This window comes from Poromitra crassiceps, assembly GCF_964638095.1.
Source record: "Poromitra crassiceps genome assembly, chromosome: 8".
In the NCBI taxonomy this organism is placed as follows: domain Eukaryota; kingdom Metazoa; phylum Chordata; class Actinopteri; order Beryciformes; family Melamphaidae; genus Poromitra; species Poromitra crassiceps.
The window spans coordinates 10,133-37,969 of record NC_139629.1 but is presented as its reverse complement, the minus strand read 5'-3'; the positions used below and the strand labels follow the sequence as shown (position 1 = coordinate 37,969).

Below are 27,837 nucleotides of genomic sequence, written 5' to 3'. Positions count from 1 at the left end.
TTAGGTTCCAGTGGACCAAAGAGAGTGAGTATGCACTCTGTCACATTGCCCCCATGAAGGTACACACAGTACGGCAGCACTCAGTAGATTGGAGGAGTCAGCGCTGCTGGAGGAGAGGAGGCACTGTGTGTGTGTGTGTGTGTGTGTGTGTGTGGGAGGGAGAGGAACAGCCTTTTAGTCATCCCTACCACAGGTCACCTCAGCATCATTCATTAGCAGCCTGAGGGCTCACATTTACACGTGAAGCCACACGTTAAGCCCCTGGCCTTATTTCATCACTTCCTGTAGGCCCGGGTCTTATTTCATCACTTCCTGTAGGCCCTGGTCTTATTTCATCACTTCCTGTAGGCCCGGGCCTTATTTCATCACTTCCTGTAGGCCCTGGTCTTATTTCATCACTTCCTGTAGGCCCTGGTCTTATTTCATCACTTCCTGTAGGCCCGGGCCTTATTTCATCACTTCCTGTAGGCCCTGGTCTTATTTAATCACTTCCTGTAGGCCCGGGTCTTATTTCATCACTTCCTGTAGGCCCTGGCCTTATTTCATCACTTCCTGTAGGCCCTGGTCTTATTTCATCACTTCCTGTAGGCCCTGGTCTTATTTCATCACTTCCTGTAGGCCCTGGTCTTATTTCATCACTTCCTGTAGGCCCTGGCCTTATTTCATCACTTCCTGTAGGCCCTGGCCTTATTTCATCACTTCCTGTAGGCCCTGGTCTTATTTCATCACTTCCTGTAGGCCCTGGTCTTATTTCATCACTTCCTGTAGGCCCTGGTCTTATTTCATCACTTCCTGTAGGCCCTGGTCTTATTTCATCACTTCCTGTAGGCCCTGTCCTTATTTCATCACTTCCTGTAGGCCCTGTCCTTATGGGCCTTATTTCATCACTTCCTGTAGGCCCTGGACCTTATTTCATCACTTCCTGTAGGCCCTGGCCTTATTTCATCACTTCCTGTAGGCCCTGGTCTTATTTCATCACTTCCTGTAGGCCCTGGTCTTATTTCATCACTTCCTGTAGGCCCTGGTCTTATTTCATCACTTCTTGTAGGCCCTGGTCTTATTTCATCACTTCCTGTAGCCCTGGCCTTATTTCATCACTTCCTGTAGGCCCTGGGTCTTATTTCATCACTTCCTGTAGGCCCTGGTCTTATTTCATCACTTCCTGTAGGCCCTGGTCTTATTTCATCACTTCCTGTAGCCCTGGCCTTATTTCATCACTTCCTGTAGGCCCTGGGTCTTATTTCATCACTTCCTGTAGGCCCTGGTCTTATTTCATCACTTCCTGTAGGCCCTGGTCTTATTTCATCACTTCCTGTAGCCCTGGTCTTATTTCATCACTTCCTGTAGGCCCTGGTCTTATTTCATCACTTCCTGTAGGCCCTGGTCTTATTTCATCACTTCCTGTAGGCCCTGGCCTTATTTCATCACTTCCTGTAGGCCCTGGCCTTATTTCATCACTTCCTGTAGGCCCTGGTCTTATGGGCCTTATTTCATCACTTCCTGTAGGCCCTGGTCTTATTTCATCACTTCCTGTAGGCCCTGGCCTTATTTCATCACTTCCTGTAGGCCCTGGTCTTATGGGCCTTATTTCATCACTTCCTGTAGGCCCTGGTCTTATTTCATCACTTCCTGTAGGCCCTGGCCTTATTTCATCACTTCCTGTAGCCCTGGGTCTTATTTCATCACTTCCTGTAGGCCCTGGGTCTTATTTCATCACTTCCTGTAGGCCCTGGTCTTATTTCATCACTTCCTGTAGGCCCTGGTCTTATTTCATCACTTCCTGTAGCCCTGGCCTTATTTCATCACTTCCTGTAGGCCCTGGTCTTATTTCATCACTTCCTGTAGGCCCTGGTCTTATTTCATCACTTCCTGTAGGCCCTGGTCTTATTTCATCACTTCCTGTAGGCCCTGGTCTTATTTCATCACTTCCTGTAGTAGGGATGTAGGTACTACCGGTACTACCCCCGAACCGCGGTACTATTGCTGTAGAACAGGTTCTATACTAAGATTTAAAAAGACCCGGTACTTTTCCGACCACTGCTATGACTGATAATGGTCAATATGAGCCTGTCTCTTTAAGAAATGCGCTGGAGTGAGTGACGTCATATCCACATGTCAAGCGGTGAGGAAAAGAGTTTGAGGAAAAAAAGCAGCTGAGCACTGAGCAGACCCGCGCACATTAAAAGCAAACTAGCAAAGTAGGCTATGGCTAAACACAAAGCCTCTCCCAGCCCAGTTAGTAGCAGCAGCTGTGCCCTTTCACAGTTTACATCTAACGTTATGTAGGCTACTTTCACGCATACTTCAGTCAGGGTTATCGACAGTCCATATTATTGCCTCTGCACGTTTCCCGACGCTACAGTGAGAAAATGCGCTCGTTAACTAACGTTAACTAACGTTACAGCGGACTCCGCTGTACTAACGTTACAGCGGACTCCGCAGTAACGTTAGTTAACGAGCGCTCACTGTAGCGTCGGGAAACGTGCAGAGGCAATAATATGGACTGTCGATAACCCTGACTGAAGTATGCGTGAAAGTAGCCTACATAACGTTAGATGTAAACTGTGAGTAATACTGCCTGAATGCCCCACCCATGACAAGAAGTGCTAAACTGGAAGTTGAGATTACTGAGTATAAACAATTTAGAGACATCAGCCCTGCAGAGGATCCCCTGGCATGGTGGAAGCAACACCAGACAGACCTGCCCATCTTAGCTCAGTTTGCTAGACAATATCTCTGTATTCCAGCATCAAGCTGTGCATCTGAACGTGTTTTCAGTACTTCTGGGAATATCTGCAGTCCAACAAGATCTAGACTGACCGAGGAACATGTTGACACCCTCGTTTTCTTGGCTAGGAACCTGAAGAAGACATTGGGATGGGAGGGACTGAGTGAGTAAACTGAGAGTCAGCCAAACAGTGAGTCTGTCTACCACCCATAGGAGAACTAGGGTTTAGGCTGAGTAGGCTGGGGGACAGAATGGGAATATGAAGCCATGCTGCTTGTTGAAGAAAAAAAGATTTGAGTTTCTGCTGCTATAGTGTTTTATTATATTATTATTTATTTTATTTATTTTACTTATTCCCATTTCCCACTGTTCAAAAGATTTGTGTTATGTTACTGAGTGTGTACTTATTTGACAAGTAAAAGTTAGACAGAATTTAAATGCCACCAATTATTTATTTATTGTTGTTATTGGTGTTTCTCTGAGTTTTTGCTGCTATAGGCTAGTGTTTTATGGTCATTTTATTTTCACTGGCATTACTTTATTTTACTTACCGGTATTCTCACTGCTCAAAAGGTTTGTTTTGTTCAGCATTTAAATGCCACACCAATTTATTGGTGTAATTGTTCCCAAACTCTTAAAATAAAGCCAAATCTTGACATTGGACAGTTTCACTTTTTTTTTTTACAAAAAGTATCGAAAAGTATCGAAAGTATCGAAATACAAATTGGTACCGGCACCGAAACAGAAATTTAGTACCGCTACAACCCTATCCTGTAGGCCCTGGTCTTATTTCATCACTTCCTGTAGCCCTGGCCTTATTTCATCACTTCCTGTAGGCCCTGGGTCTTATTTCATCACTTCCTGTAGGCCCTGGTCGTATTTCATCACTTCCTGTAGGCCCTGGTCTTATTTCATCACTTCCTGTAGCCCTGGTCTTATTTCATCACTTCCTGTAGGCCCTGGTCTTATTTCATCACTTCCTGTAGGCCCTGGTCTTATTTCATCACTTCCTGTAGCCCTGGGTCTTATTTCATCACTTCCTGTAGGCCCTGGCCTTATTTCATCACTTCCTGTAGGCCCTGGCCTTATTTCATCACTTCCTGTAGGCCCTGGTCTTATGGGCCTTATTTCATCACTTCCTGTAGGCCCTGGTCTTATTTCATCACTTCCTGTAGGCCCTGGCCTTATTTCATCACTTCCTGTAGGCCCTGGTCTTATGGGCCTTATTTCATCACTTCCTGTAGGCCCTGGTCTTATTTAATCACTTCCTGTAGGCCCTGGCCTTATTTCATCACTTCCTGTAGGCCCTGGGTCTTATTTCATCACTTCCTGTAGGCCCTGGTCTTATTTCATCACTTCCTGTAGCCCTGGCCTTATTTCATCACTTCCTGTAGGCCCTGGTCTTATTTAATCACTTCCTGTAGGCCCTGGTCTTATTTAATCACTTCCTGTAGGCCCTGGCCTCTTATTTCATCACTTCCTGTAGGCCCTGGCCTCTTATTTCATCACTTCCTGTAGGCCCTGGGTCTTATTTCATCACTTCCTGTAGGCCCTGGGTCTTATTTCATCACTTCCTGTAGGCCCTGGTCTTATTTCATCACTTCCTGTAGGCCCGGGCCTTATTTCATCACTTCCTGTAGGCCCTGGTCTTATTTCATCACTTCCTGTAGGCCCTGGTCTTATTTCATCACTTCCTGTAGGCCCTGGTCTTATTTCATCACTTCCTGTAGGCCCTGGTCTTATTTCATCACTTCCTGTAGCCCTGGCCTTATTTCATCACTTCCTGTAGGCCCTGGGTCTTATTTCATCACTTCCTGTAGGCCCTGGTCTTATTTCATCACTTCCTGTAGGCCCTGGGTCTTATTTCATCACTTCCTGTAGGCCCTGGTCTTATTTCATCACTTCCTGTAGGCCCTGGTCTTATTTCATCACTTCCTGTAGGCCCTGGCCTTATTTCATAACTTCCTGTAGCCCTCGCCTTATTTCATCACTTCCTGTAGCCCTGGGTCTTATTTCATCACTTCCTGTAGGCCCTGGTCTTATTTCATCACTTCCTGTAGGCCCTGGTCTTATTTCATCACTTCCTGTAGGCCCTGGTCTTATTTCATCACTTCCTGTAGGCCCTGGTCTTATTTCATCACTTCCTGTAGGCCCTTGTCTTATTTCATCACTTCCTGTAGCCCTGGCCTTATTTCATCACTTCCTGTAGGCCCTGGGTCTTATTTCATCACGTCCTGTAGGCCCTGGTCTTATTTCATCACTTCCTGTAGGCCCTGGTCTTATTTCATCACTTCCTGTAGCCCTGGTCTTATTTCATCACTTCCTGTAGGCCCTGGTCTTATTTCATCACTTCCTGTAGGCCCTGGTCTTATTTCATCACTTCCTGTAGGCCCTGGCCTTATTTCATCACTTCCTGTAGGCCCTGGCCTTATTTCATCACTTCCTGTAGGCCCTGGTCTTATGGGCCTTATTTCATCACTTCCTGTAGGCCCTGGTCTTATTTCATCACTTCCTGTAGGCCCTGGCCTTATTTCATCACTTCCTGTAGGCCCTGGTCTTATGGGCCTTATTTCATCACTTCCTGTAGGCCCTGGTCTTATTTCATCACTTCCTGTAGGCCCTGGCCTTATTTCATCACTTCCTGTAGGCCCTGGTCTTATGGGCCTTATTTCATCACTTCCTGTAGGCCCTGGTCTTATTTCATCACTTCCTGTAGGCCCTGGCCTTATTTCATCACTTCCTGTAGCCCTGGGTCTTATTTCATCACTTCCTGTAGGCCCTGGGTCTTATTTCATCACTTCCTGTAGGCCCTGGTCTTATTTCATCACTTCCTGTAGTCCCTGGTCTTATTTCATCACTTCCTGTAGCCCTGGCCTTATTTCATCACTTCCTGTAGGCCCTGGTCTTATTTCATCACTTCCTGTAGGCCCTGGTCTTATTTCATCACTTCCTGTAGGCCCTGGTCTTATTTCATCACTTCCTGTAGGCCCTGGTCTTATTTCATCACTTCCTGTAGCCCTGGCCTTATTTAATCACTTCCTGTAGGCCCTGGGTCTTATTTCATCACTTCCTGTAGGCCCTGGTCGTATTTCATCACTTCCTGTAGGCCCTGGTCTTATTTCATCACTTCCTGTAGCCCTGGTCTTATTTCATCACTTCCTGTAGGCCCTGGTCTTATTTCATCACTTCCTGTAGCCCTGGGTCTTATTTCATCACTTCCTGTAGGCCCTGGCCTTATTTCATCACTTCCTGTAGGCCCTGGCCTTATTTCATCACTTCCTGTAGGCCCTGGTCTTATGGGCCTTATTTCATCACTTCCTGTAGGCCCTGGTCTTATTTCATCACTTCCTGTAGGCCCTGGCCTTATTTCATCACTTCCTGTAGGCCCTGGTCTTATGGGCCTTATTTCATCACTTCCTGTAGGCCCTGGTCTTATTTAATCACTTCCTGTAGGCCCTGGCCTTATTTCATCACTTCCTGTAGGCCCTGGGTCTTATTTCATCACTTCCTGTAGGCCCTGGTCTTATTTCATCACTTCCTGTAGGCCCTTGTCTTATTTCATCACTTCCTGTAGCCCTGGCCTTATTTCATCACTTCCTGTAGGCCCTGGGTCTTATTTCATCACGTCCTGTAGGCCCTGGTCTTATTTCATCACTTCCTGTAGGCCCTGGTCTTATTTCATCACTTCCTGTAGCCCTGGTCTTATTTCATCACTTCCTGTAGGCCCTGGTCTTATTTCATCACTTCCTGTAGGCCCTGGTCTTATTTCATCACTTCCTGTAGGCCCTGGCCTTATTTCATCACTTCCTGTAGGCCCTGGCCTTATTTCATCACTTCCTGTAGGCCCTGGTCTTATGGGCCTTATTTCATCACTTCCTGTAGGCCCTGGTCTTATTTCATCACTTCCTGTAGGCCCTGGCCTTATTTCATCACTTCCTGTAGGCCCTGGTCTTATGGGCCTTATTTCATCACTTCCTGTAGGCCCTGGTCTTATTTCATCACTTCCTGTAGGCCCTGGCCTTATTTCATCACTTCCTGTAGGCCCTGGTCTTATGGGCCTTATTTCATCACTTCCTGTAGGCCCTGGTCTTATTTCATCACTTCCTGTAGGCCCTGGCCTTATTTCATCACTTCCTGTAGCCCTGGGTCTTATTTCATCACTTCCTGTAGGCCCTGGGTCTTATTTCATCACTTCCTGTAGGCCCTGGTCTTATTTCATCACTTCCTGTAGGCCCTGGTCTTATTTCATCACTTCCTGTAGCCCTGGCCTTATTTCATCACTTCCTGTAGGCCCTGGTCTTATTTCATCACTTCCTGTAGGCCCTGGTCTTATTTCATCACTTCCTGTAGGCCCTGGTCTTATTTCATCACTTCCTGTAGGCCCTGGTCTTATTTCATCACTTCCTGTAGCCCTGGCCTTATTTAATCACTTCCTGTAGGCCCTGGGTCTTATTTCATCACTTCCTGTAGGCCCTGGTCGTATTTCATCACTTCCTGTAGGCCCTGGTCTTATTTCATCACTTCCTGTAGCCCTGGTCTTATTTCATCACTTCCTGTAGGCCCTGGTCTTATTTCATCACTTCCTGTAGCCCTGGGTCTTATTTCATCACTTCCTGTAGGCCCTGGCCTTATTTCATCACTTCCTGTAGGCCCTGGCCTTATTTCATCACTTCCTGTAGGCCCTGGTCTTATGGGCCTTATTTCATCACTTCCTGTAGGCCCTGGTCTTATTTCATCACTTCCTGTAGGCCCTGGCCTTATTTCATCACTTCCTGTAGGCCCTGGTCTTATGGGCCTTATTTCATCACTTCCTGTAGGCCCTGGTCTTATTTAATCACTTCCTGTAGGCCCTGGCCTTATTTCATCACTTCCTGTAGGCCCTGGGTCTTATTTCATCACTTCCTGTAGGCCCTGGTCTTATTTCATCACTTCCTGTAGCCCTGGCCTTATTTCATCACTTCCTGTAGGCCCTGGTCTTATTTCATCACTTCCTGTAGGCCCTGGTCTTATTTCATCACTTCCTGTAGGCCCTGGCCTCTTATTTCATTACTTCCTGTAGGCCCTGGCCTCTTATTTCATCACTTCCTGTAGGCCCTGGGTCTTATTTCATCACTTCCTGTAGGCCCTGGGTCTTATTTCATCACTTCCTGTAGGCCCTGGTCTTATTTCATCACTTCCTGTAGGCCCTGGGTCTTATTTCATCACTTCCTGTAGGCCCTGGTCTTATTTCATCACTTCCTGTAGGCCCTGGTCTTATGGGCCTTATTTCATCACTTCCTGTAGGCCCTGGTCTTATGGGCCTTATTTTATCACTTCCTGTAGGCCCTGGCCTTATTTCATCACTTCCTGTAGCCCTGGCCTTATTTCATCACTTCCTGTAGCCCTGGGTCTTATTTCATCACTTCCTGTAGGCCCTGGGTCTTATTTCATCACTTCCTGTAGGCCCTGGTCTTATTTCATCACTTCCTGTAGGCCCTGGCCTTATTTCATCACTTCCTGTAGGCCCTGTAGGCCCTGGCCTTATTTCATCACTTCCTGTAGGCCCTGTAGGCCCTGGCCTTATTTCATCACTGTAATAATAGTCCAGGTGATGTGACTCAGGCATCAAGGCACCTCGTCAGACAGACACTGCTATTTACTCCAGCTCACAATGTGACCTCGTGATGTATGTATGTATGTATGTGTGTGTGTGTGTGTGTGTGTGTGTGTGCGTGTGTGTGTGTGTGTGTGTGTGTGTGTGTGTGATGTGTTGTAGATACAATGGAGAGTGGGAGATGGGGCGCGAAGCACTGGAGGACGTCCTGTACAGAGCCCAGCTGGAACTCTACTCCCAGCCCCTCCTGGTAAGAACTCTACTCCCAGCCCCTCCTGGTAAGAACTTTACTCCCAGCCCCTCCTGGTAAGAACTTTACTCCCAGCCCCTCCTGGTAAGAACTCTACTCCCAGCCCCTCCTGGTAAGAACTTTACTCCCAGCCCCTCCTGGTAAGAACTTTACTCCCAGCCCCTCCTGGTAAGAACTTTACTCCCAGCCCCTCTGGTAAGAACTTTACTCCCAGCCCCTCCTGGTAAGAACTTTACTCCCAGCCCCTCCTGGTAAGAACTTTACTCCCAGCCCCTCTGGTAAGAACTTTACTCCCAGCCCCTCCTGGTAAGAACTTTACTCCCAGCCCCTCCTGGTAAGAACTTTACTCCCAGCCCCTCCTGGTAAGAACTTTACTCCCAGCCCCTCCTGGTAAGAACTTTACTCCCAGCCCCTCTGGTAAGAACTTTACTCCCAGCCCCTCCTGGTAAGAACTTTACTCCCAGCCCCTCCTGGTAAGAACTTTACTCCCAGCCCCTGCTGGTAAGACCAACAGCATTGTGCATTTAGGTCCACCTCTTCTCACCAGTCGATCTGAAAGTGCACATGCACCATGGACATTGAGCAGTGGCATAGGCAGGGACTGATGAAGACGATTGTCCAAAATCTAAGTTGTTTCTGGGTATTTTTGTGTGTAAGTCTGCGTGGGATACTGGTGCACACACCTCCCCGGAAGTCTGTTATCCATGTACCGGTATATTCTACCTTTTCACATCACAACGATTTCTCAAAACGCACTGAGTGACTAAAACTCTAGCTGACTAACATGGACAGGTCACGCTGATTTCAATGGTGGAATCAGTTTCCTGCTCACTGCGAAAAGTGTTTTTCCGGGTTAATAAGCTAATCAATTGTAGCATCCGCAATTTTGTCAAGCTATACATAATTAGCCAGAACAAGACCGGAGGTAGGAAGGTTTTGCCTTCAAAATAAAAGCATAACTATCACACACTCTTGATCGTCTGACAAATGTTCATGCAGAAAATGTAATATTTTTTACATTTAAAGATGTGTCAAGTCAAGTCAAGTCAATTTTAATTATATAGCACATTTCATACATAAAGCAATTCAAAGTGCTTCACAAGACATTACAGACATAAGAGAATAAAAGAAGATAAAAAGACAATAAAAAGCAAAAAGCAGTAAGATGCTACACGTTTGGTCAATACAGGAAAATAATAGGATAAATAGACATTTCAGCAGTTAAAAGCAGTGCTAAACAGAAACGTTTTTAGACCGTTTTTAAAAATCGGAAGTGTTGAGGAAAATCTGAGGGCCTCAGGCAGGTTGTTCCAGCTAACAGCAGCACAGTGTGTAAAGGCGGCCCTGCCCTGGTTTGAGTGGATCCTTGGGACAGCTATTAGGCCAGACCCAGCTGACCTGAGAGGTCTAGTTGGTTCATAGCGAGGGAGGAGATCTGCTAAGTATTGTGGGCCTAGGCCGTTGAGTGATTTGTAAGCTAAAAGAAGGATTTTAAATTTAATTCTGTAACCTACAGGGAGCCAGTGTAAAGATTTAAGAACAGGGGTAATATGATTAGCCCTCCCAGTCCTAGTTAGGACCCTAGCAGCAGCATTTTGAATGAGCTGGAGTTGTCAAAGTTCTTTATTTGACAAACCTGAGAAAAGGCTGTTACAGTAGTCTAATCTACTGTAAATAAAGGCATGAATTAGTTTTTCCAAGTCCTGACTGGACATGAAGCCCCTAATCCGAGCAATATTTTTTAGATGATAAAAAGCAGATTTTCTGACCGACTTAATGTGTGAGCTGAAATCGGAGTCGATAGTCGATAGTCGATAGTCGATAGTAACTCCAAGGTTTTTTACTTGGTCCTTTGGCTTAAAGGAAAGAACCTCGAGGCAGGCTGCAATTTGAAGTTGTCGTTCTTTCGGACCAAAAACGATCACCTCAGTTTTGTCTTTATTTAGCTGGAGGAAGTTTTTACACATCCAGTCGTTAATTTGATCAATGCACTGACAGAGTGAGTCAATGGGAGCATGATCGCCTGATGAAAGAGTTATGTACAGTTGTGTATCATCTGCATAGTTATGGTAGGCTATATGATTTCTTTGCATAATTAGAGCTAAAGGGAGCATGTATAAGTTAAATAGAACAGGCCCCATGATGGATCCCTGAGGGACCCCACATATCATTTGAGTTATGTCGGAGGTGTAATTGCCAATGGATACCAAGTATTTTCTGTCCTGGAGATACGTCTTAAACCACTGGAGGGCCGTACCAGAGAGCCCCACCCAGTTTTCTAACCTGTCTAATAGAATTGAGTGATCGACGGTGTCGAACGCAGCGCTGAGGTCCAATAATACTAGAATTGAGTTTTTTCCGGCATCTGAGTTTATTCTAATGTCGTTGAGAACCTTTGTGAGTGCGGTCTCAGTACTGTGATGGGGACGGAAACCTGATTGGAATTTATCTAGTAGATTATTTGTGGATAGAAATCTGTTTAGTTGAAGATAAACAGCCTTTTCAATGATTTTGCTTATGAATGGGAGATTTGATATTGGTCTATAGTTATTAAGTAATGAGGAGTCAAGACTACGCTTTTTAAGTAAGGGTTTGATTACTGCAGTTTTGAGAGATTCAGGAAAAGTGCCGGTCAAGAGGGAGCAGTTAACTATTTGTACAAGGTCAAATGAAAGGCAGTTATAGATGCTTTTAAAAAAGCTAGTTGGGAGGGTGTCCAGGCAACACGTGGATGACTTAAGGCCATGCACAATTTCATCCAAAGTTTTTGGATCAATTGCGCTAAAGTGAGACAGACTTATTGAGTTAGTTAGGATCGGGGGGGGGGGTGGTGGACTCGCATCATTTTTCAGTGAGGAGCCACTGATGGCTTGTCTGATCTTGATGATTTTGTCATTAAAAAAGGCAGCAAACTCATTACATTTATCAGTGGAAAGGAATTCAGGTGGTACACATAGCGGGGGGTTAATCAGTCTATCAACAGTGGCAAAAAGGGTACGGGCATTGTTTACATTTTTGTTAATGATGTCAGAGAAGTATGATTGTCTCGATTTTTTTAGCTCAAGGTTGTAGGAGTGAAGGCTATCTTTGTAAATAGTGTGGTGGACATGCAGGTTCGATTTGCGCCATTTACGCTCAGCTTTCCTGCAGTTTTTCTTCATATTCCTGACAGAGGCAGCATTCCTCCACGGTGCTTTAAGCTTGCCAGATAACATTTTTGTTCTAACAGGCGCCACACTATCAATAACATTCAGGACAGTTGCATTGAAGATAACAAGAATGTCATTGACAGAGGTAGGAGGAGTAGAAGAGGAGGAGGTTGTTAAAGGAGAGAAGAAATTTTCCATGAACAGAGAACTGGAGCTAGGAGTAATGTTACGTCTTTTGATGGTTTGTGATCTGGGAATGGTTACAGGGGAGATCTCCATTACAAAGAAGATACAGAGGTGGTCGGACAGGGCAACATCGATTTTGGAGATAGATGAACATATAAAACCCCTCGAGATGACTAAGTCCAGGGTATGGCCTCTGTTGTGAGTAGGGCCAGAGACATGCTGGGACAGTTCAAATGTCTCTAGTAAATTGATCAGTTCTTTAGCATAATTGTCATTAGCATTGTCAATGTGAAAATTGAAATCTCCAGAAATAGAAATGCAGTTATATTTTATGGAAATTAATGACAATAGTTCAGCAAACTCGTCAAAAAAGCTACTTGAGTACTTTGGTGGTCGATAAATAATAAGTATTAAGACAGTGGAGGAGCTCTTCAGGGTGACAGCGAGATATTCAAAGGAAGAAAAGTCTCCAAATGTTACCTGCCTACATTGGAATCTATCAGAGAAAATAATCGCTACACCGCCCCCCCTCTTGTCAGGCCTGGGAGTGTCAATAAAACTAAAGTTCGGTGGGGCTGATTCAGAAAGAACAGCCATATTGGTGTCCTGATCCAGCCAGGTCTCTGTCAGAAGCATTATGTCCAGATTGTAGTCTGTAATCAAGTCACTGACGAGCAAGGATTTGTTTGACAGTGACCTCACATTGAGGAGAGCAGCCTTGATATGTTTGGGGCCAGAGTCCAGCTTATTGATGTTGAGAGGGAAGGCGGGTAGATGGGGCTCTGTGCTGACGACCAGACATTCTGGCTGGCCCGTGGCAGGCAGCCCACCTGGCCACAAGGGGGGGATAGTGATGTTCTATCACTATCCCCCCCCCACTATGTGTGCTTTGACGTTTCAAAAAAACAATCTTTCAATGTGCCTTTGTTTATGTGGGCTTGTATAGAGTGATGTGTCAGTGTATGCACATATAATTAAGACAATGAGTTGTATGGTAATATACATCTTTGTTTATCAGCTGGGGAATGCCATGAAGAACTCTCTGCCAGACAGCGCTCCCGATGAGCCGCGGGGGCGCAAGGTGCTCCAGGTGGAGGTGACGCCCACCGTCAGACGCATCTCCATCTCGGCCATCACCACCGCCTCCATACGGCGCCACCGCTGGAAGAGAGAGGGTAAGACAGCGCCCCCCAGTGTCACAGAGGAGCGTACGGGAGAGTGTCCCATCATGGCTGCAACACAGAATGGACAGCGAAGCGATCCTCAGTGTTTGAGAGAGAGATTGACGATTCAGTTGATAAGACATAAGATTCAATACAGTACATTTATTTTGCCCCAGTATTCCCCATTAAGTTGAGCAGGTTGGACTAGAAACTTAACCAAACAGTTTTAACTGATGATTTAAGCGATATATATTTATTAGCTAACTGAGCTTTTACTGATTTTTTTTTCTCCTTTAAAGGATAATTTCACTCAAAAATGAAAATTCACTCATCTAATCACCCTGATGCCAGTGGAAAGTCAATGAAGTTTTTTTTAGTCCACAAAACAGTCCAGGAGCTTCCCAGGGAAATAGTGCTGCAGTATTCTCCTTAACAACTGAAGGGAATGGTGGTGGTGAACGATGATGATGATGATACCCCAACCTCTTCCTCACTGTATCCAGGTAGCTCCGAGCCGCGTCTCAAATGTTTGCACGAGCTCAAACGTTTGCCCGTTTGCTCTTCATCTGGATCTCAACTCCTCCGTTGAATCCCTCCATGCAGTCCAGGTGTGTAGCGATTAGCGAACACTTTTCACAAGAGGATTACGTCCAAAAATGCAGGAAAGGAAACCAGAAATATTTCTAGCGGTGCATGTAGGCACCTTGGAGCTCGTGCACCCACTTCAGACGGGGTGGACACGGACACGGCTTGGGCTTACCTGGATATACAGCCAGGATTTATGCTAAAAGGTTGGAGGTAAATTACATCTTTTAAAGTCAACTTGGCATGTCGGGGCTTTTGAAGACTTGGATTACACGTGAGGAGCAGTATGGAGCCTTTTTATTTGTATTTATTTATTACATTTTGAAATTGGGTCACCATTCAGCATTCACTTCAGTTGTTTAGGCGAATACTGCAATGCTGTTTCCCTGGGAAGCTCCAGGATTTGTGGACTAAAAAACTTCACTCGACCTTCCACTGGCATGGAGCATGATACGAGTGAATTTTCATTTTTGGGTGAACTTATCCTTTAAGGCCACAAATGTGGGCTATTTGGTAAGAGACATCTGGTGGTGTTTGTGGAATCCACTCACATCAAGAGCACTGTCCAGTGTCCAAATGGTGTTTCATGTCAAAGATGTAATTGTGGTCATGTCACCTCTCTTTGTGTCACTCACGGCTCTTTCTTTGCTTGTCTTGGCTGTTCTCTTGAATGTGTGCTGTGCTGTCTATTAGGGGTGGGGGAAAAAATCGATTCACCTAAGTATCGCGATTTTTAATGTCACGATTTTTTGGATCGATCTTTTATTCCAGAATCGATAATCGCAAATTAAAAAAAAAAAAAAAATTTTTTTTTTTTTTTTGGTGCTTGCAGTCAGGCCACTCACTGAACACCAGGCCAGGCGCCGCCTACTGGTTTACTAGTGGTTTTATTACTTTATTAGTTAGTCTGAAGTAATAATTACACTTCAGGGTTAAAGTGGGTGCATCTCATTGTAAAATTGGACTTCAAACGGCCCAAATCTGGCTTCAAACGGACCAAATTTCACGCGCGTTGGCCCATATCGGCCTGGCCTGCTTGGTATCTAATGCCCGGCCTGAATTATGATCCCAGTCCGCCCCTGTTTTTAACTATATCGCCCAGCCCTACTCATGATATATAATATACAGTCTCTAGTGTATGATTCAACTTTTCCCATGTTCTAATCTAGTGTAAAAAAGCAAACAAACTGAAAAAATAAAAGAAAAAAATAAACAAAAATCGCAATAAATCGTAATATCGAATCGCAATAATCGTAGAATCGCAATACTTAAGAATCGCAATATAAATCGAATCGGCACCCAAGAATCGTGATAGTATCGAATCGGGAGATAAGTGAATCGCCACAGCCCTACTGTCTATCACTAGTTACAGTCGCTTCAGAAGGAATTCTGCAGTTGCCCAGTTTGAGAGAAACTCAGGACAGATGATGCCTCTAGCTGCTACTGTACTCACTGCTCAATTTTACCCAGTAAATGGATGATGAAAGGGACAGTTCACCCACTTTTGTTTGTTTGTTTGTTTGTTTGTTAGTAGTTCCCTTTTCATGCATTTTGTTATCTAGGTATCAGTTGATAGACAACTGACCTGTGTTAAGTCTTTTGCAGTTTGACTTACATGAGAGTCCAACAAAAAACAGTTTTCAGATTTGAGTGCACTATCCCTTTAAGAGTTTCATCTAGCGACTGCTTCAGACTCCGAAAACACTGGGCTACAGTGTCCCGAATCGGTTGAGGCTTGCTGCCACTAAAGGAGCACATTTCCCCGTCTGTGTCGTTGACCCCCAGATTGTTTTGACTACTCAAGCGATGCAGAGTTCAGCCTCGCCGTCAGTCCTCCTAGCCACACCCACCATCAGCACACTCCCTGGGAGCCGGCGGCCAAAGAGAAGAGAGGAGGGCGGGCTCACAGCCACCACAGCAGCAGCGGCAGCATCGTTCCCCCCATCACACTCGAGGGTAGGGGACAGGGGAGGACGTCCCGTATGGGGACAGGGGAGGAAGTCAGAGCAGGGAGGGTCTCAGGAGGAGGTGCCCTTCACCCTGTATCCTCCCACCCCTCCTCCTCCTCCCCCTCCTCCCCAACTCGGTGGGCTAACTGGACGCTTATGCCATTCTCGTTCCGGCTGCCTCTTCGCTTCCCCAGAGTATACTAACTCCTCCAGTCTATAAGACCCTTACTCAACAACCCCCCCTAGTGCCAGATCACCACTATTGTCCTCTCCTCAAAGAGTGGAAGAGTACTATTCTGGGTTTGAAGGAAGTGTGTGCCGTTTTGCATGCGCCAGTCATCATCATCATGTCATGTCCTCGCTTTCTCCTTGCCATGTAACTTTAGAGTTGCTCCCCTTGTCACTCACTGAGCATGCTTACTGCAGAGCATGCTGCTCAGAGCATGCTGCTCAGAGCATGCTGCCCAGAGCATGCTGCTCAGAGCCTGCTGCCCAGAACATGCTGCTCAGAGCATGCTGCTCAGAGCGTGCTGCTCAGAGCATGCTGCCCAGAACATGCTGCTCAGAGCCTGCTGTTCAGAACCTGCTGCTCAGAGTCTGCTGCTCAGAGCATGCTGCTCAGAGCATGCTGCTCAGAGCCTGCTGCTCAGAGCCTGCTGCTCAGAGCCTGCTGCTCAGAGCATGCTGCTCAGAGCATGCTGCCCAGAGCATGCTGCTCAGAGCCTGCTGCTCAGAGTCTGCTGCTCAGAGTCTGCTGCTCAGAGCATGCTGCTCAGAGCCTGCTGCTCAGAGCATGCTGCTCGGAGTATGCTGCTCGGAGCATGCTGCTCAGAGCCTGCTGCTCAGAGCCTGCTGCTCAGAGCATGCCACTTGACCTTTGACTCTGTCTTTCTCCTGGCAGCTGATGCTTTGAGATAGCAGTGGTGGTCACTTCTTCATGTCGGATAATTGGTTTCATGGATTTATTTTTTCTGCAGTCTTAATAGGAAAAATATATCAATTTTACAAAAGTGGCTCAGAGGACCGGACTGCTTGGCATTTGTCTACTGCCCCTGGTGGTGTTTGACAGCGCCACAATACGTTTTGGGTCAATCCGGACAGCAATGCCCATCTGCTGGTGCTGTTGAACAGAGAGAGGCTGTCCTTGTTGTTTCTCAGTCCAGCAGCTAGCTTAGCTTGTACGCTAATGTTTCTGCTAGGTGACATGTTTGTCCTCTGTGAGCTCAGTGAGTGAGAAACAGCCCCTTCCTCGTGCCTCAAAGCATGTGCATGCAAAGCTCAACATCATGACACATTTCAAATGAACACATTACTTTCATGTTGCTCAACAGTTTAGATTGAAATATAGTTGAGCAAATCCAATGGTGCAAAAGCTATTTTACTGTGAGTATCAATAATATGCTTATTGGTCATTACAGTCAGATGCTTTGACATGACTGAAGATCAGCTTGTCATCGTTTGTCCGCCTGCCATCCCACCCTCTGCCCATGCTCTTTCTCTGTGCAGAAATCATATTTCTCTGCTTAGTTTCATTAGAACAGAACTCTGCCATCCAGTTACAAGAGAACTGTGGTGCTTTTGATTTCCTGTATGACTGTGTGCACAACTACTGTACTGGTCTTTCCATTTTGGAAATGTTACTAACTGCCCATAAATAAAACTGTAGTCTGGGGCTGCATTGTTATGGCTGCAACTTATGGGAACTTAATTGTCACCCTGTTCAACTTGTGTGTAAAGTTTCAGGTCTTTCTTTGGGATTGGCTAGCAGACAGGCCCGTCTGGCCTGCTGGTCTGTCACTTCTAACTGGAGTGCTAGTATTGATCTTATGAGGTCTCAGTGCTCTCCCCAGGTTGGCAGGCTCCTCGGGGCCAGCCAAGCGAGCGGCCGCTGAGCCAGCGCCACCTGCAGGAGAAAGGAGGAATGATGCGGGAGAGCATGCGTCTTCTTGTCGTGTCTTGTGCATGTCAGCTCAGGCCTTTTCCTCTTTGTCTTTGTTTCTCTGGTGCTCTAACCGCCTGCAGAGCCCCCACATCCCATTTAGTTTGTCCCAACACTGCATGATGAAGACAGGGTTGAGACACTGCATGATGAAGACAGGGTTGAGACACAGCATGATGAAGACAGGGTTGAGACACTGCATGATGAAGACAGGGTTGAGACACAGCATGATGAAGACAGGGTTGAGACACTGCATGATGAAGACATGGTTGAGACACAGCATGATGAAGACAGGGTTGAGACACTGCATGATGAAGACAGGGTTGAGACACAGCATGATGAAGACAGGGTTGAGACATAACAGTCTCGTCTCTTTAGCAGGCTTTTCCTCCTTGCATAAATTCAATATTCAATAATTTCATAATTTCTTTTTTTTTCTAACTCAGTTTTTATAATGGTTTTCCCTTTTAGCTTTCAAACAATGGACCCATAGATGGATTATAAACTTTTATGTTTAGATCTATTTATGTCAGTCTGTCTTGTGCCTGAATTTTACTAAAGAGTCACCAGATATTGCTAATCATTGATATATTGAATATATATATATTGCCAACCACAGTCTTCTCTCTGTTATTATCAACCAGGCTAAAGATTGTCTTTTGGTCATGATCAATGTGTTCCAGACAAATTAAGCAAGACATCTTTAATAGTCAATCCAAAAGATGTCAGATTATAAAAAGCACTAGTCTATATTGGATTGTAGTCGTGTTGGTACATAATGAGTGAAAAGAGCTAATAACAGATGTGATGTGTTATGAGCGTTAGCGTTAGCACTGAGCAGCTAGGAGGCATTATTTATGAACACTCTTTGGAAATGATGACTGGTTTTAATCAGGGCTTGTCTCAGGCCTGCTGACATTACAATGAACAAACAAACCCTTTCCACCATTACTGAGCAACTTTGTGTCCACAATGTTGGCGGTAAAGTGTCTGCAATAGTCACACAGTACCACACAGTACCACACAGTACTTCTCTCTTGTTCAGATTATGCCTGACTGTATGTTTGACGAGCCCCCTCAGTCACTCTCTGACCTTCGTCTCAAATTCAAAATTGAATTCTCTCGATTTCTGCTCCTCTCACATGTCTCCTCGTCTATCATGTTATTGTTTTTCTCTTGTGTGTGTGTGTTTGTGTGTGTGTGTGTGTGTTTGTGTTTGTGTGTGTGTGTGTGTGTGTGTGTGTGTGTTTTTGTGTGTGTGTGTATGTATGTGTGTGTGTGTGTGTGTGTGTGTGTGTGTGTGTGTGTGTGTGTGTGTGTGTGTGTGTGTGTGCATACACGCGTGTTCAGACACTGACGGCATGAGCGGTGGGGAGGATTCGTTCAACGTGAACGACCCAGACGAGGGCTTCTCATCGGGGGCGTCCAACAGCAGCCAGCCCAGCGGCACCAAGACAGGCGGGGGCGCAGGGCAGCGGGGAGGCAGCCTGAAGAGCAGCAGCAGCAGCATCAAGAAAGCCGTGACCGCCCGGCTGTCCCGGGACAAGGAGCGCGAGAGGGAGAGGGAGAGGGAGAGGGAGAGGGAGAGAGAGAGAGAGAGGGAGAGGGAGAAGGAGAAGGAACGGGAGAGGGAGAAGGAACGAGAGAGGGAGGTAGGGATGCAACGATACAATCAAATCACGATTCATGATACTGAGTTCACAATACGATTTTCTCACGATGAAAAAAGCGATTGCAGATAAATTATGACTGAAAAAGATTCCTTTAATTATTTCTCAGACAAAAACCACAAAATACTGTATTTTATGTGTCTGTCAAATTAATTAACCCCTTTTTATTTCTGAGGCAGGGTATAACTGCAAAACACAACCTTTACAATGAATACATATTTCCTTTTCTTTATAAAAGAAAAACTGTGTGTGTGTGTGTGGGGGGGGGGGTTGCGATTAATTTTTAATCTCACCAATATGAATCTTTACACATTTGTCTGGATTTCTCACCGCCTTGCCATGTATTGTTACATCCTTAGAGGGAGGCGGAGAAGCTGCGGGATGTGACTGTGGATCCCCAGGCCGCGCTGAGGAGGCACCACCACCAGAGGCAGCAGTCGCCCCCAGCCAGCATCGCCTTGGACGCCATCGAGCTAAGTCCCATCAAGAAGCACCTGAGCTTCCCCGTCGTGCCCACGCTGGTTCGGACTGGCAGCACCTCGTCCAGCAAGTCTTTTGACTGCATGAACCTCAACCTGAACGGAGGCGGGGCCAGCAAGGGGGGAGCAGAGGGCGGCTCCGACAGGGGAGGGGGGCTTCCGGTCGGCGGCCCCCACCGCCACTCCACTATCAGCCTGCAGGAGGAGCACCTAGTCAGGCCTGAGGAGGCCCACGACCGCCTGTCTCCTGGAGCCCCCCTCACCAGGCAGTCACGCTCCCCCAGCTTCAACATGCAGATCATATCACAGGTGTAATATGGGATGAGGAGGATACAAGCCCACACACACACACACACACACACACACACACTCTCACTCACTCTCTTTCATGCACACACACACACACACGCACACTCTCACTCTCATGCACACACACACACACACACTCACTCTCTTTCATGCACACACACACACGCACACTCTCACTCACTCTCATGCACACACACACACACTCACTCACTCTCTTTCATGCACACACACACACGCACACTCTCACTCACTCTCATGCACACACACACACTCACTCATGCACGCACACACCCACACACACACACACACACACACACACACACACACACACACCACTCTACTAACCCTACTCATACAGTAACATACACTTCCTCATGCTGGGTTTTTTCTATGGCTCGTCGTAGCCCTACCGTGACAGCTCCTGCCTACCTATCTGTGTTGACTATTCGTGTGTGTGCGTGTGTGTGTGTGTGTGTGTGTGTGTGTGTGTGTGTGTGTGCGTGCCTGTGTGCGTGCGTGCGTGTGTGCACATGCATACTGTAGGAGGGGACTTTGTGGTGATCTCAGATCTCAGAGGGTTAGCTCTCCACAAATTCAGCCTCCACTAAAGTCAAAAATGTCTTCATCTGCAGTCCCTGGTGGTGACACTGAGAACAACAACAAATGGAAAGAGCCAGGCAATAGAACAGAACTCCCCACTACTGTGACCACACTGCTGGTCTATAAGACCACAGCGTGTTACTGCGTCATCCCTTCTGACCAAACGGAGCATTCCACCTCTGTGACAGTACACAGAAACGCTGGAGCAAAAGGAGGCATTGGGAAAGCTATAGGGGGATCTATGACATTTCAGAGAGTTGAAGTTCCTGACTGAATCAGTCTGTTTTCGTATTGAATCAGCAATAAGACTTAACTGTTGCTCATGTGGAGAAGAGTGGGGGATTATTGTTCTTTGTCTCATTCCTTCCTGTTCATTCCCGGGCTCACGTGCAATCTTTCCTGCTGACGATCTCCTTTTTAATGACGGTTCTTCATTTTAAATTAAATTGTTTTATGAATCACATTTCTTTTAAATGTCTGTTTAAAAATCACAATCCAAAGAATATTTGTTCTTTTCTCTTTTTTTCTTGAACTTTGTGACAATGATTTTGTTTGAGCTTCATTTAATTCTGTAATGATTCTTTCTCATTTGGATCTGTAATTATCCCACTTGACACTGGTGTCGTCAAGTCAAACTGGAATGTGGAAAGGCTTTGTCTTGTGAGCTCTTTCAAATGGACAAATCATCGCTACGGTGCAGCTATAAGAGGACCGGATGACATCTCATCTACTGTATTTCCAGGTCCTCTAGTGACTTGATGTTAAGCCTAAAGCTCCCAGTGGAGATATTGTAGGAGAGCTGTCTAAAAAACATTCAAGACAATGCTGGACTTCTGGACGATGACTGTATTTCAAGTTGGATGGTGGTTGTGGTTCGGTCCATTTCATTGGTTCTTCCATCTGAAAGCACTTATTAGTGCGTCCGTCTGACAGTCTGTGTGGATGTGTGAAATTTTCCTTGTTTTTGAGCAAGTGAATTACTGCCCCCTGGAGGCTCATAGTAGTCACTGCGCCTCAGCGGTCCATCACCGTGACGATCATGTGTGCTGTGATTGGATGCACAGGAAACATTTTGTTCTACCTCATTGTGTATTCACCTGCCACACAGACACCTGTCTCCAATCCCATTCAGTCAGAGGCGGGGCAAATGTCCCCATTGGTTCTGAAGGTGGAGAACTTGATCAGTCTGGAATAAGCAGTGGTTCTGAAGGTGGAGAACTTGATCAGTCTGGAATAAGCAGTGGTTTCACACACTGCAGCTGTAAGGACTCTGTACAATCTGTGCATGTTCATGTGAGGAGTTGTGACTGAAGGTCTTGGCCTCGCATTTCAGTTGAACCACGCCGGCGCCATGCACAACATTTAGCTGCAAAGTGACACGGCTGATCTGTCTCTGTCTCTATCTGTCTTCAGGTTTTGTGTTTCTCTCTCAGATGTGAACATCAAACAGTGGGATGACCTGATTATTTACAATTCCCTCAAATGTCCTACTTTTGTATGTAGTGATTCTTGAAGTGCAATTCTTTTTACCCTCATGTGCATGGAGTTGAGTTTGGATCTCTTCTGCTGTTAAATGCCTGTATCTGTGCACAATGCTAGCTAACCTTCTGTAGTGCACAACGCTAGCTAACCTTCTGTAGTCCCCCCAGGCCCTCCTCCCCAGGCTGCCTGTATCTGTACACAACGCTAGCTAACCCTTCTGTAGTGCGCCCTCCCCAGGCTGTCTGTATCTGTGCACAACGCTAGCTAACCCTTCTGTAGTGCGCCCTCCCCAGGCTGTCTGTATCTGTGCACAACGCTAGCTAACCCTTCTGTAGTGCGCCCTCCCCAGGCTGCCTGTATCTGTGCACAACGCTAGCTAACCCTTCTGTAGTGCGCCCTCCCCAGGCTGTCTGTATCTGTGCACAACGCTAGCTACCCTTCTGTAGTGCGCCCTCCCCAGGCTGTCTGTATCTGTGCACAACGCTAGCTAACCTTCTGTAGTGCGCCCTCCCCAGGCTGCCTGTATCTGTGCACAATGCTAGCTAACCTTCTGTAGTGCGCCCTCCCCATGGCTGCCTGTATCTGTGCACAACGCTAGCTAACCCTTCTGTAGTGCGCCCTCCCCAGGCTGCCTGTATCTGTGCACAACGCTAGCTAACCTTCTGTAGTGCACCCTCCCCATGGCTGCCTGTATCTGTGCACAACGCTAGCTAACCCTTCTGTAGTGCGCCCTCCCCAGGCTGTCTGTATCTGTGCACAACGCTAGCTAACCTTCTGTAGTGCGCCCTCCCTAGGCTGCCTGTATCTGTGCACAACGCTAGCTAACCTTCTGTAGTGCGCCCTCCCCAGGCTGCCTGTATCTGTGCACAACGCTAGCTAACCTTCTGTAGTGCGCCCTCCCCAGGCTGAGTGAACTGGACATGCCGTGCTTGTCTGCATGTTTAGCACCCTGCGAAGCACTGCTGTTTCAGATGACCTTCCCCGCCCTGCAACATGAAACAGCCAGCAAGCCAAACCCAGTCTTGTTGTCTTTGCCAGTTGTGCCAATACACATCCTGTACTTATGAAAAGCTTTTCTTTTTGCATGCGTGTCTTAAGTTCAGATTATTATTATTTTTTGCCTATTTTTCTCTTTACTAGTCTTATTTCAAATCAAAGCTAAGGGACAGAAAAGGGATTCATGGCTAAATGTGCCCTTTTTTCTTTTTGTATGTAATTCCTTTCATGAGGCAACTTCATAGGGTTGTACGATATACTTTCACCAATCATTACAGAGCTTTCCCGTTCACGTGTAAAAACATTCAGAGTATATTCTGCTTGTGTGTAGGCGTCAGGTGATGTTAGCTCATGTGCTTGTATAAAAGGAGGGTGAATGGTGACGTTTAATGTATATAAAAGTCGGTTCAATCTGCAGTGAAACGCCCTCAAACGCACTCATGCACCATATTGGAATCCATTACAACTGCTGCTCCTAGTCCTCCTGAGTGAGTCCTGTCTGTGTGCACTTCAACATTACGGCCTAAAAAGCCCTGTCGGTTCTGTGGCCTCACCGTCACACGGCCCTCCTCTGTGTGACTGACGGTAAGCAGCCACGCTATAGTTCACACTCACCCCCGGTCTGTCTCGTAACACCCGGTCCGTCTCATAACCGTCATCCCTATGCTGTTTGGCTCACAATGAACCGTGTTCCCAGTCTGCTGTATTTTGCTGTGAGTTGAGTGGCGCCTTTTGCTGTTCAAACTGGTGACGTCACGTGTCTGTGTCATTAATGAGTGCCCGTGACCAAGGCTACCAGCGCCATGTTGGTACTGTGTGTTGACTTGGTGTAATGGATAGACAAATATCCCTCAGTGTCTTGTGTTAACATTGCATGTGATCAGGGCGGAAATGAACACTAGCCAGCAGCCAAATGCTGGTAGGTTTTGACTGTGGCTGGTAAAGTTTGTCTACCGGCCATTTAGGCAGGTTAACCAACCAACCATGCTCTTCCATTCTATTCTAAATATTTAAAAAAGGATTATATTGGCTGGTGAATTTTGGAATCGATCAGCCATGTGGCCGGTGGACAAAAAGAAAAAACTATGAATTTCCTGCCCTGCATGTGATAAGTGTGGGCTTTGTTTTCATACAGTATAATGCACTTTAATCCAATCTTTATCCACCTCTCTCCTCAAGTTAGTCATTGAAAAAATATATATATCGAGATGTGCAAATGTGTAATGCAGGGTTTTAGTCTCTTGAAAGTAGTACTTCTATGCGATGTCACATCCAACACAGTGCTTTTTTTCTTTGAAAACAAAGGCAAGCTGGTCAGGAAGGTCTCAGGACTTTAATGTCTGTCAAAAAGCCACATGTTAAATATGGCAGCACCAACATTTCTGTTTTTGAGGTCAGAATTGATTCTATGCAACACTTGTTTGTGTTTCTTTTTCTTGTTGTTTTTGTTTGGGCTTTTCATTGAACCTCGTTGGGCGGGAGGGGGGCAGATGGATTGAAGCTGTTTTTTTTTAAGGTGCAAGTCCTCAACAGCATCCCATGTGATTCTGTTTGTCCACCCTGTTGTGGTGCTGCAGAGAGAAGGACCTCTCTCATGTGGGTAGTCCGCCACACGAGGACCATATCCCTGCTCCGTATTGGTCATCAGACTGCCCCTGACCGTGAGGAAGCCAGACCTGGACTCATGGTGCATGTCGAGCCCTTCTGTCTATCTGCTGCTCTGTGGCTCAAAGAGGTCGATGTGTATGAAATATAGAGCGATTATCAATGATGAATCGAATCTGGAGGCTGCGAGGGAAGCTGCGAAAGATGTGACAACACTGTACTGTTGATGTTGTATAAATGGAGAGAAAGACTTATTTTAAATCTTGTAAATAACAAATGTACAAAAGAATGAAAGCAAGACAAATATAAAAAAACAACTTGATGACCATCTAGAGAGAAAGTAATCTGTATATTGTTGAATAAATATTGTGCCGTAAGGGACATGAGTGTTTGCCTGTCTTCTGTGTTATTTGTACAAATATGATGCTGTCATTCTTCACTGCAGGACTAGATGTTCACTATCCAATATATCCAGACAAATATCTCAGAAGTTTCTTTACCATCATCGCCATATATTGATTGTGCATTTCAATTTCACAATGCACAACAAAAAAACTGTTTTGCTCAAATTGGACAGAAACATTTTCTGCTATACAATTTCAAAATTATGCCTAATAAAATGTTTAACCAAATGTTAATAGTATCAAAGAATCAAATAACTCGTACCATCATATTACTACCGTAAATTCCGGACTATAAGGCGCACCGGTGTATAAGCCGCACCTTCAAAGTTGACTATTTTTTTCTTATATAAGCCGCACCGGACTATAAGCCGCGGGTGTTTTAATGGTATTTTTTGTTTTTTTTTACAGTGCACACAGTGTCCGCGGTGTGGTGAAAAGAGGGCAAGAGAGGAAATTAAAACAGAAGTGGATTTATAGTTAGAAAGAGTGCTAAAGAAGAGAGAATTCCGTTTTTTATTTTTTTATTTTAGTTACTCACAGTACTATTGACCAGTCCAACTCAAAAGATATTCGGCAGTTTCACTTTGAGCTCTTGTTCCGCCGCTGTCCATCAATGGTTATGACGAGTCTCGCTGGGTACAGTACGCCAAAGCGATATCCATTGACTTTAACCTTTTCGATGATGCTGTTGTATGTTGCGCGTTTCTGTTGCACCAACGCGGAGAGGTCCTGCCGGACGAAAAAGCGCGTACCCTCCCAGGTGAGGGGCTTCTTCCCCGCAGCCTGGAGGATGAGTTGACGGTCGGGCCAGCGGAGTAGGCAGATGAAGATGGCCCTCGGTGGCAGGCCGGGGTCTGGACGTGGCCGAGGCGCCCGGTGTGCCCTGTCCACCTCTGGTGGTTTCTCGCCTTCCTTCAGGTCCAGGATGTAACACAGGATTTTGCCACGAAACCGTCCATGTCACCAATCTCAGCTCCCTCTTTTACATTGATCAGGCGAATGTTATTTCTTTTACTCCTGCTGATTAAGTCATCAACCTGCGTGTGCAGGGTTTCGATTTGTTTTTGCATTTTATCCACTTTCGGACTCACTGTGTTGTTTTTGTCCTCCAGTGCGCTGATGCGCTTTTCCGCATTAGAAACTCTGTTCACGGTTGCCTTATTTTCTTTAGTGAGTGAGTGGATGGACTTCTGCACGTTTTCAAACTTGTTTTCAAGCTGCTCAAACCTCTGAGCGATGTCGGACTTAATCGATAGTGTTTCACGGAGTAAAAGTTTAGCCCAAGCCGTGTATCTCCAGCCTCCAGCAGGTGAGTCATTTCCTCATTCATGGCGGTGATTGCTTCGTCTTTTTCTTTCTGCTTACCTGTGTTGTGTTATGTTATGTTATGTTGTTAAAAGAGGGCAAGAGAGGAAATTAAAACAGAAGTGGATTTATAGTTAGAAAGAGTGCTAAAAAAGAGAGATTTTTTTTTTTTTTTTTTGAAAAAATCCATAGATAAGCCGCACCGTTATATAAGCCGCAGGGGCCAAAAAAGGCCAAAAAACGGGAAAAAAGCCGCGGCTTATAGTCCGGAATTTACGGTAGTTATAGTTAAAATATTTAATGAATTTTGTTACATTATTGAGCAACTTTAACAGGGTTTTTATAGGTTTTTACAGTTTTACAAGTCAGAATTTTGACTGAACTCAGACACACTTTTCACATGGCCCTAATCCTCCAAACATTTTCAAATGTACATTTAGAGGGATAGATATTTTATTTAAATGTGATTACATTATCCTTCACTTATTACATTTCTTTAACCAAAACAATCAGATGCAGCCTAATTGAATATACCAGAATGAGTTATTAATTGCAGCAAGGCATACAATCAGCATTGATGAGGATAACTGCAGGATAAAATGGTGGTGTTCTGACATCTAGTGGTAAAAATGTAAAACAAGTCACTGTTCAGTTGGTGCACCTGAACTTTGCACTTACAATCAAGTTCCTTAAAGAGTATTAGGATAAAGTGTGTGTTGTGTCAGTGATCCTTCTGAGTGAGTGTGTGGGAGAAAGCAGTGTTTTCTTGCTGGCCGGCCTGGCCATAGGCATATCAAACTAAGCAGCTGCTCAGGTCAGGGACCCGCTTGCTTAGCGCTTGAAATATGTGAATGGTAATCAATACATAAATGCAATACTGTGTTGTACAGACTGGCTAGCTAATACTAGTTAGTTACTAGCTAAGGCTAGCTAATACTAGTTAGTTACTAGCTAATACTAGTTAGCTGAACATGGCCTTACTGTGGCTATTAGAATGAATCTGAAAACATTTTAGAATCACCACAGTATGCATACTATAGGAATATTGATATTCTCATCATAAACTCACTACTATAGGCACACTAGAAGACATTTTAGGAATATTATAGGCCTAGTGGTTTTTCCTCAGTGTATTTGTAGTAGCCTACTTAAACTTTAAGATAGTACTGGAGAGCTTTGTGTCCAAAGTCTGGTTAACTAGCATTTCAGTACCTACTTTAAGATTAAGAAAAGAAATGACCTTCAGTTTGTTAATTTAAACCATTCTTGGGGGTAAAATAATTGCACTTTTGCAATCATGTTTCTATTTCTATGGCCAGTAGATGGCAGTATTGGGCAGGACAGAAGCCAGAAACAACAACAAATACAAATCCAAACTTATTTAGGTATAAAATAAATTAAATAAGAACTGACAGACACAGATAGAGACTACACAAAGACATGTA

General features: G+C 45.5%; 1 protein-coding gene across 1 annotated transcript in view; it reads left to right on the top strand.

The window, feature by feature from the left end:
- LOC310781444 (hyccin 2-like) overlaps window positions 1–20,006 on the top strand; it is a gene marked incomplete at its 3' end in the record, with an annotated part of 74,210 nt that extends 54,204 nt beyond the window's left edge. Inside the window, exons 8-12 of the mRNA XM_083642077.1 lie at window positions 8,484–8,571; window positions 12,925–13,081; window positions 15,440–15,610; window positions 18,893–19,110; window positions 19,572–20,006. Coding sequence (XP_083498203.1) covers window positions 8,484–8,571; window positions 12,925–13,081; window positions 15,440–15,610; window positions 18,893–19,110; window positions 19,572–20,006 — 1,069 coding nt within the window. The remainder of the gene's footprint in view (window positions 1–8,483; window positions 8,572–12,924; window positions 13,082–15,439; window positions 15,611–18,892; window positions 19,111–19,571) is intronic.
- Between the last annotated feature and the right edge of the window lie 7,831 nt (window positions 20,007–27,837).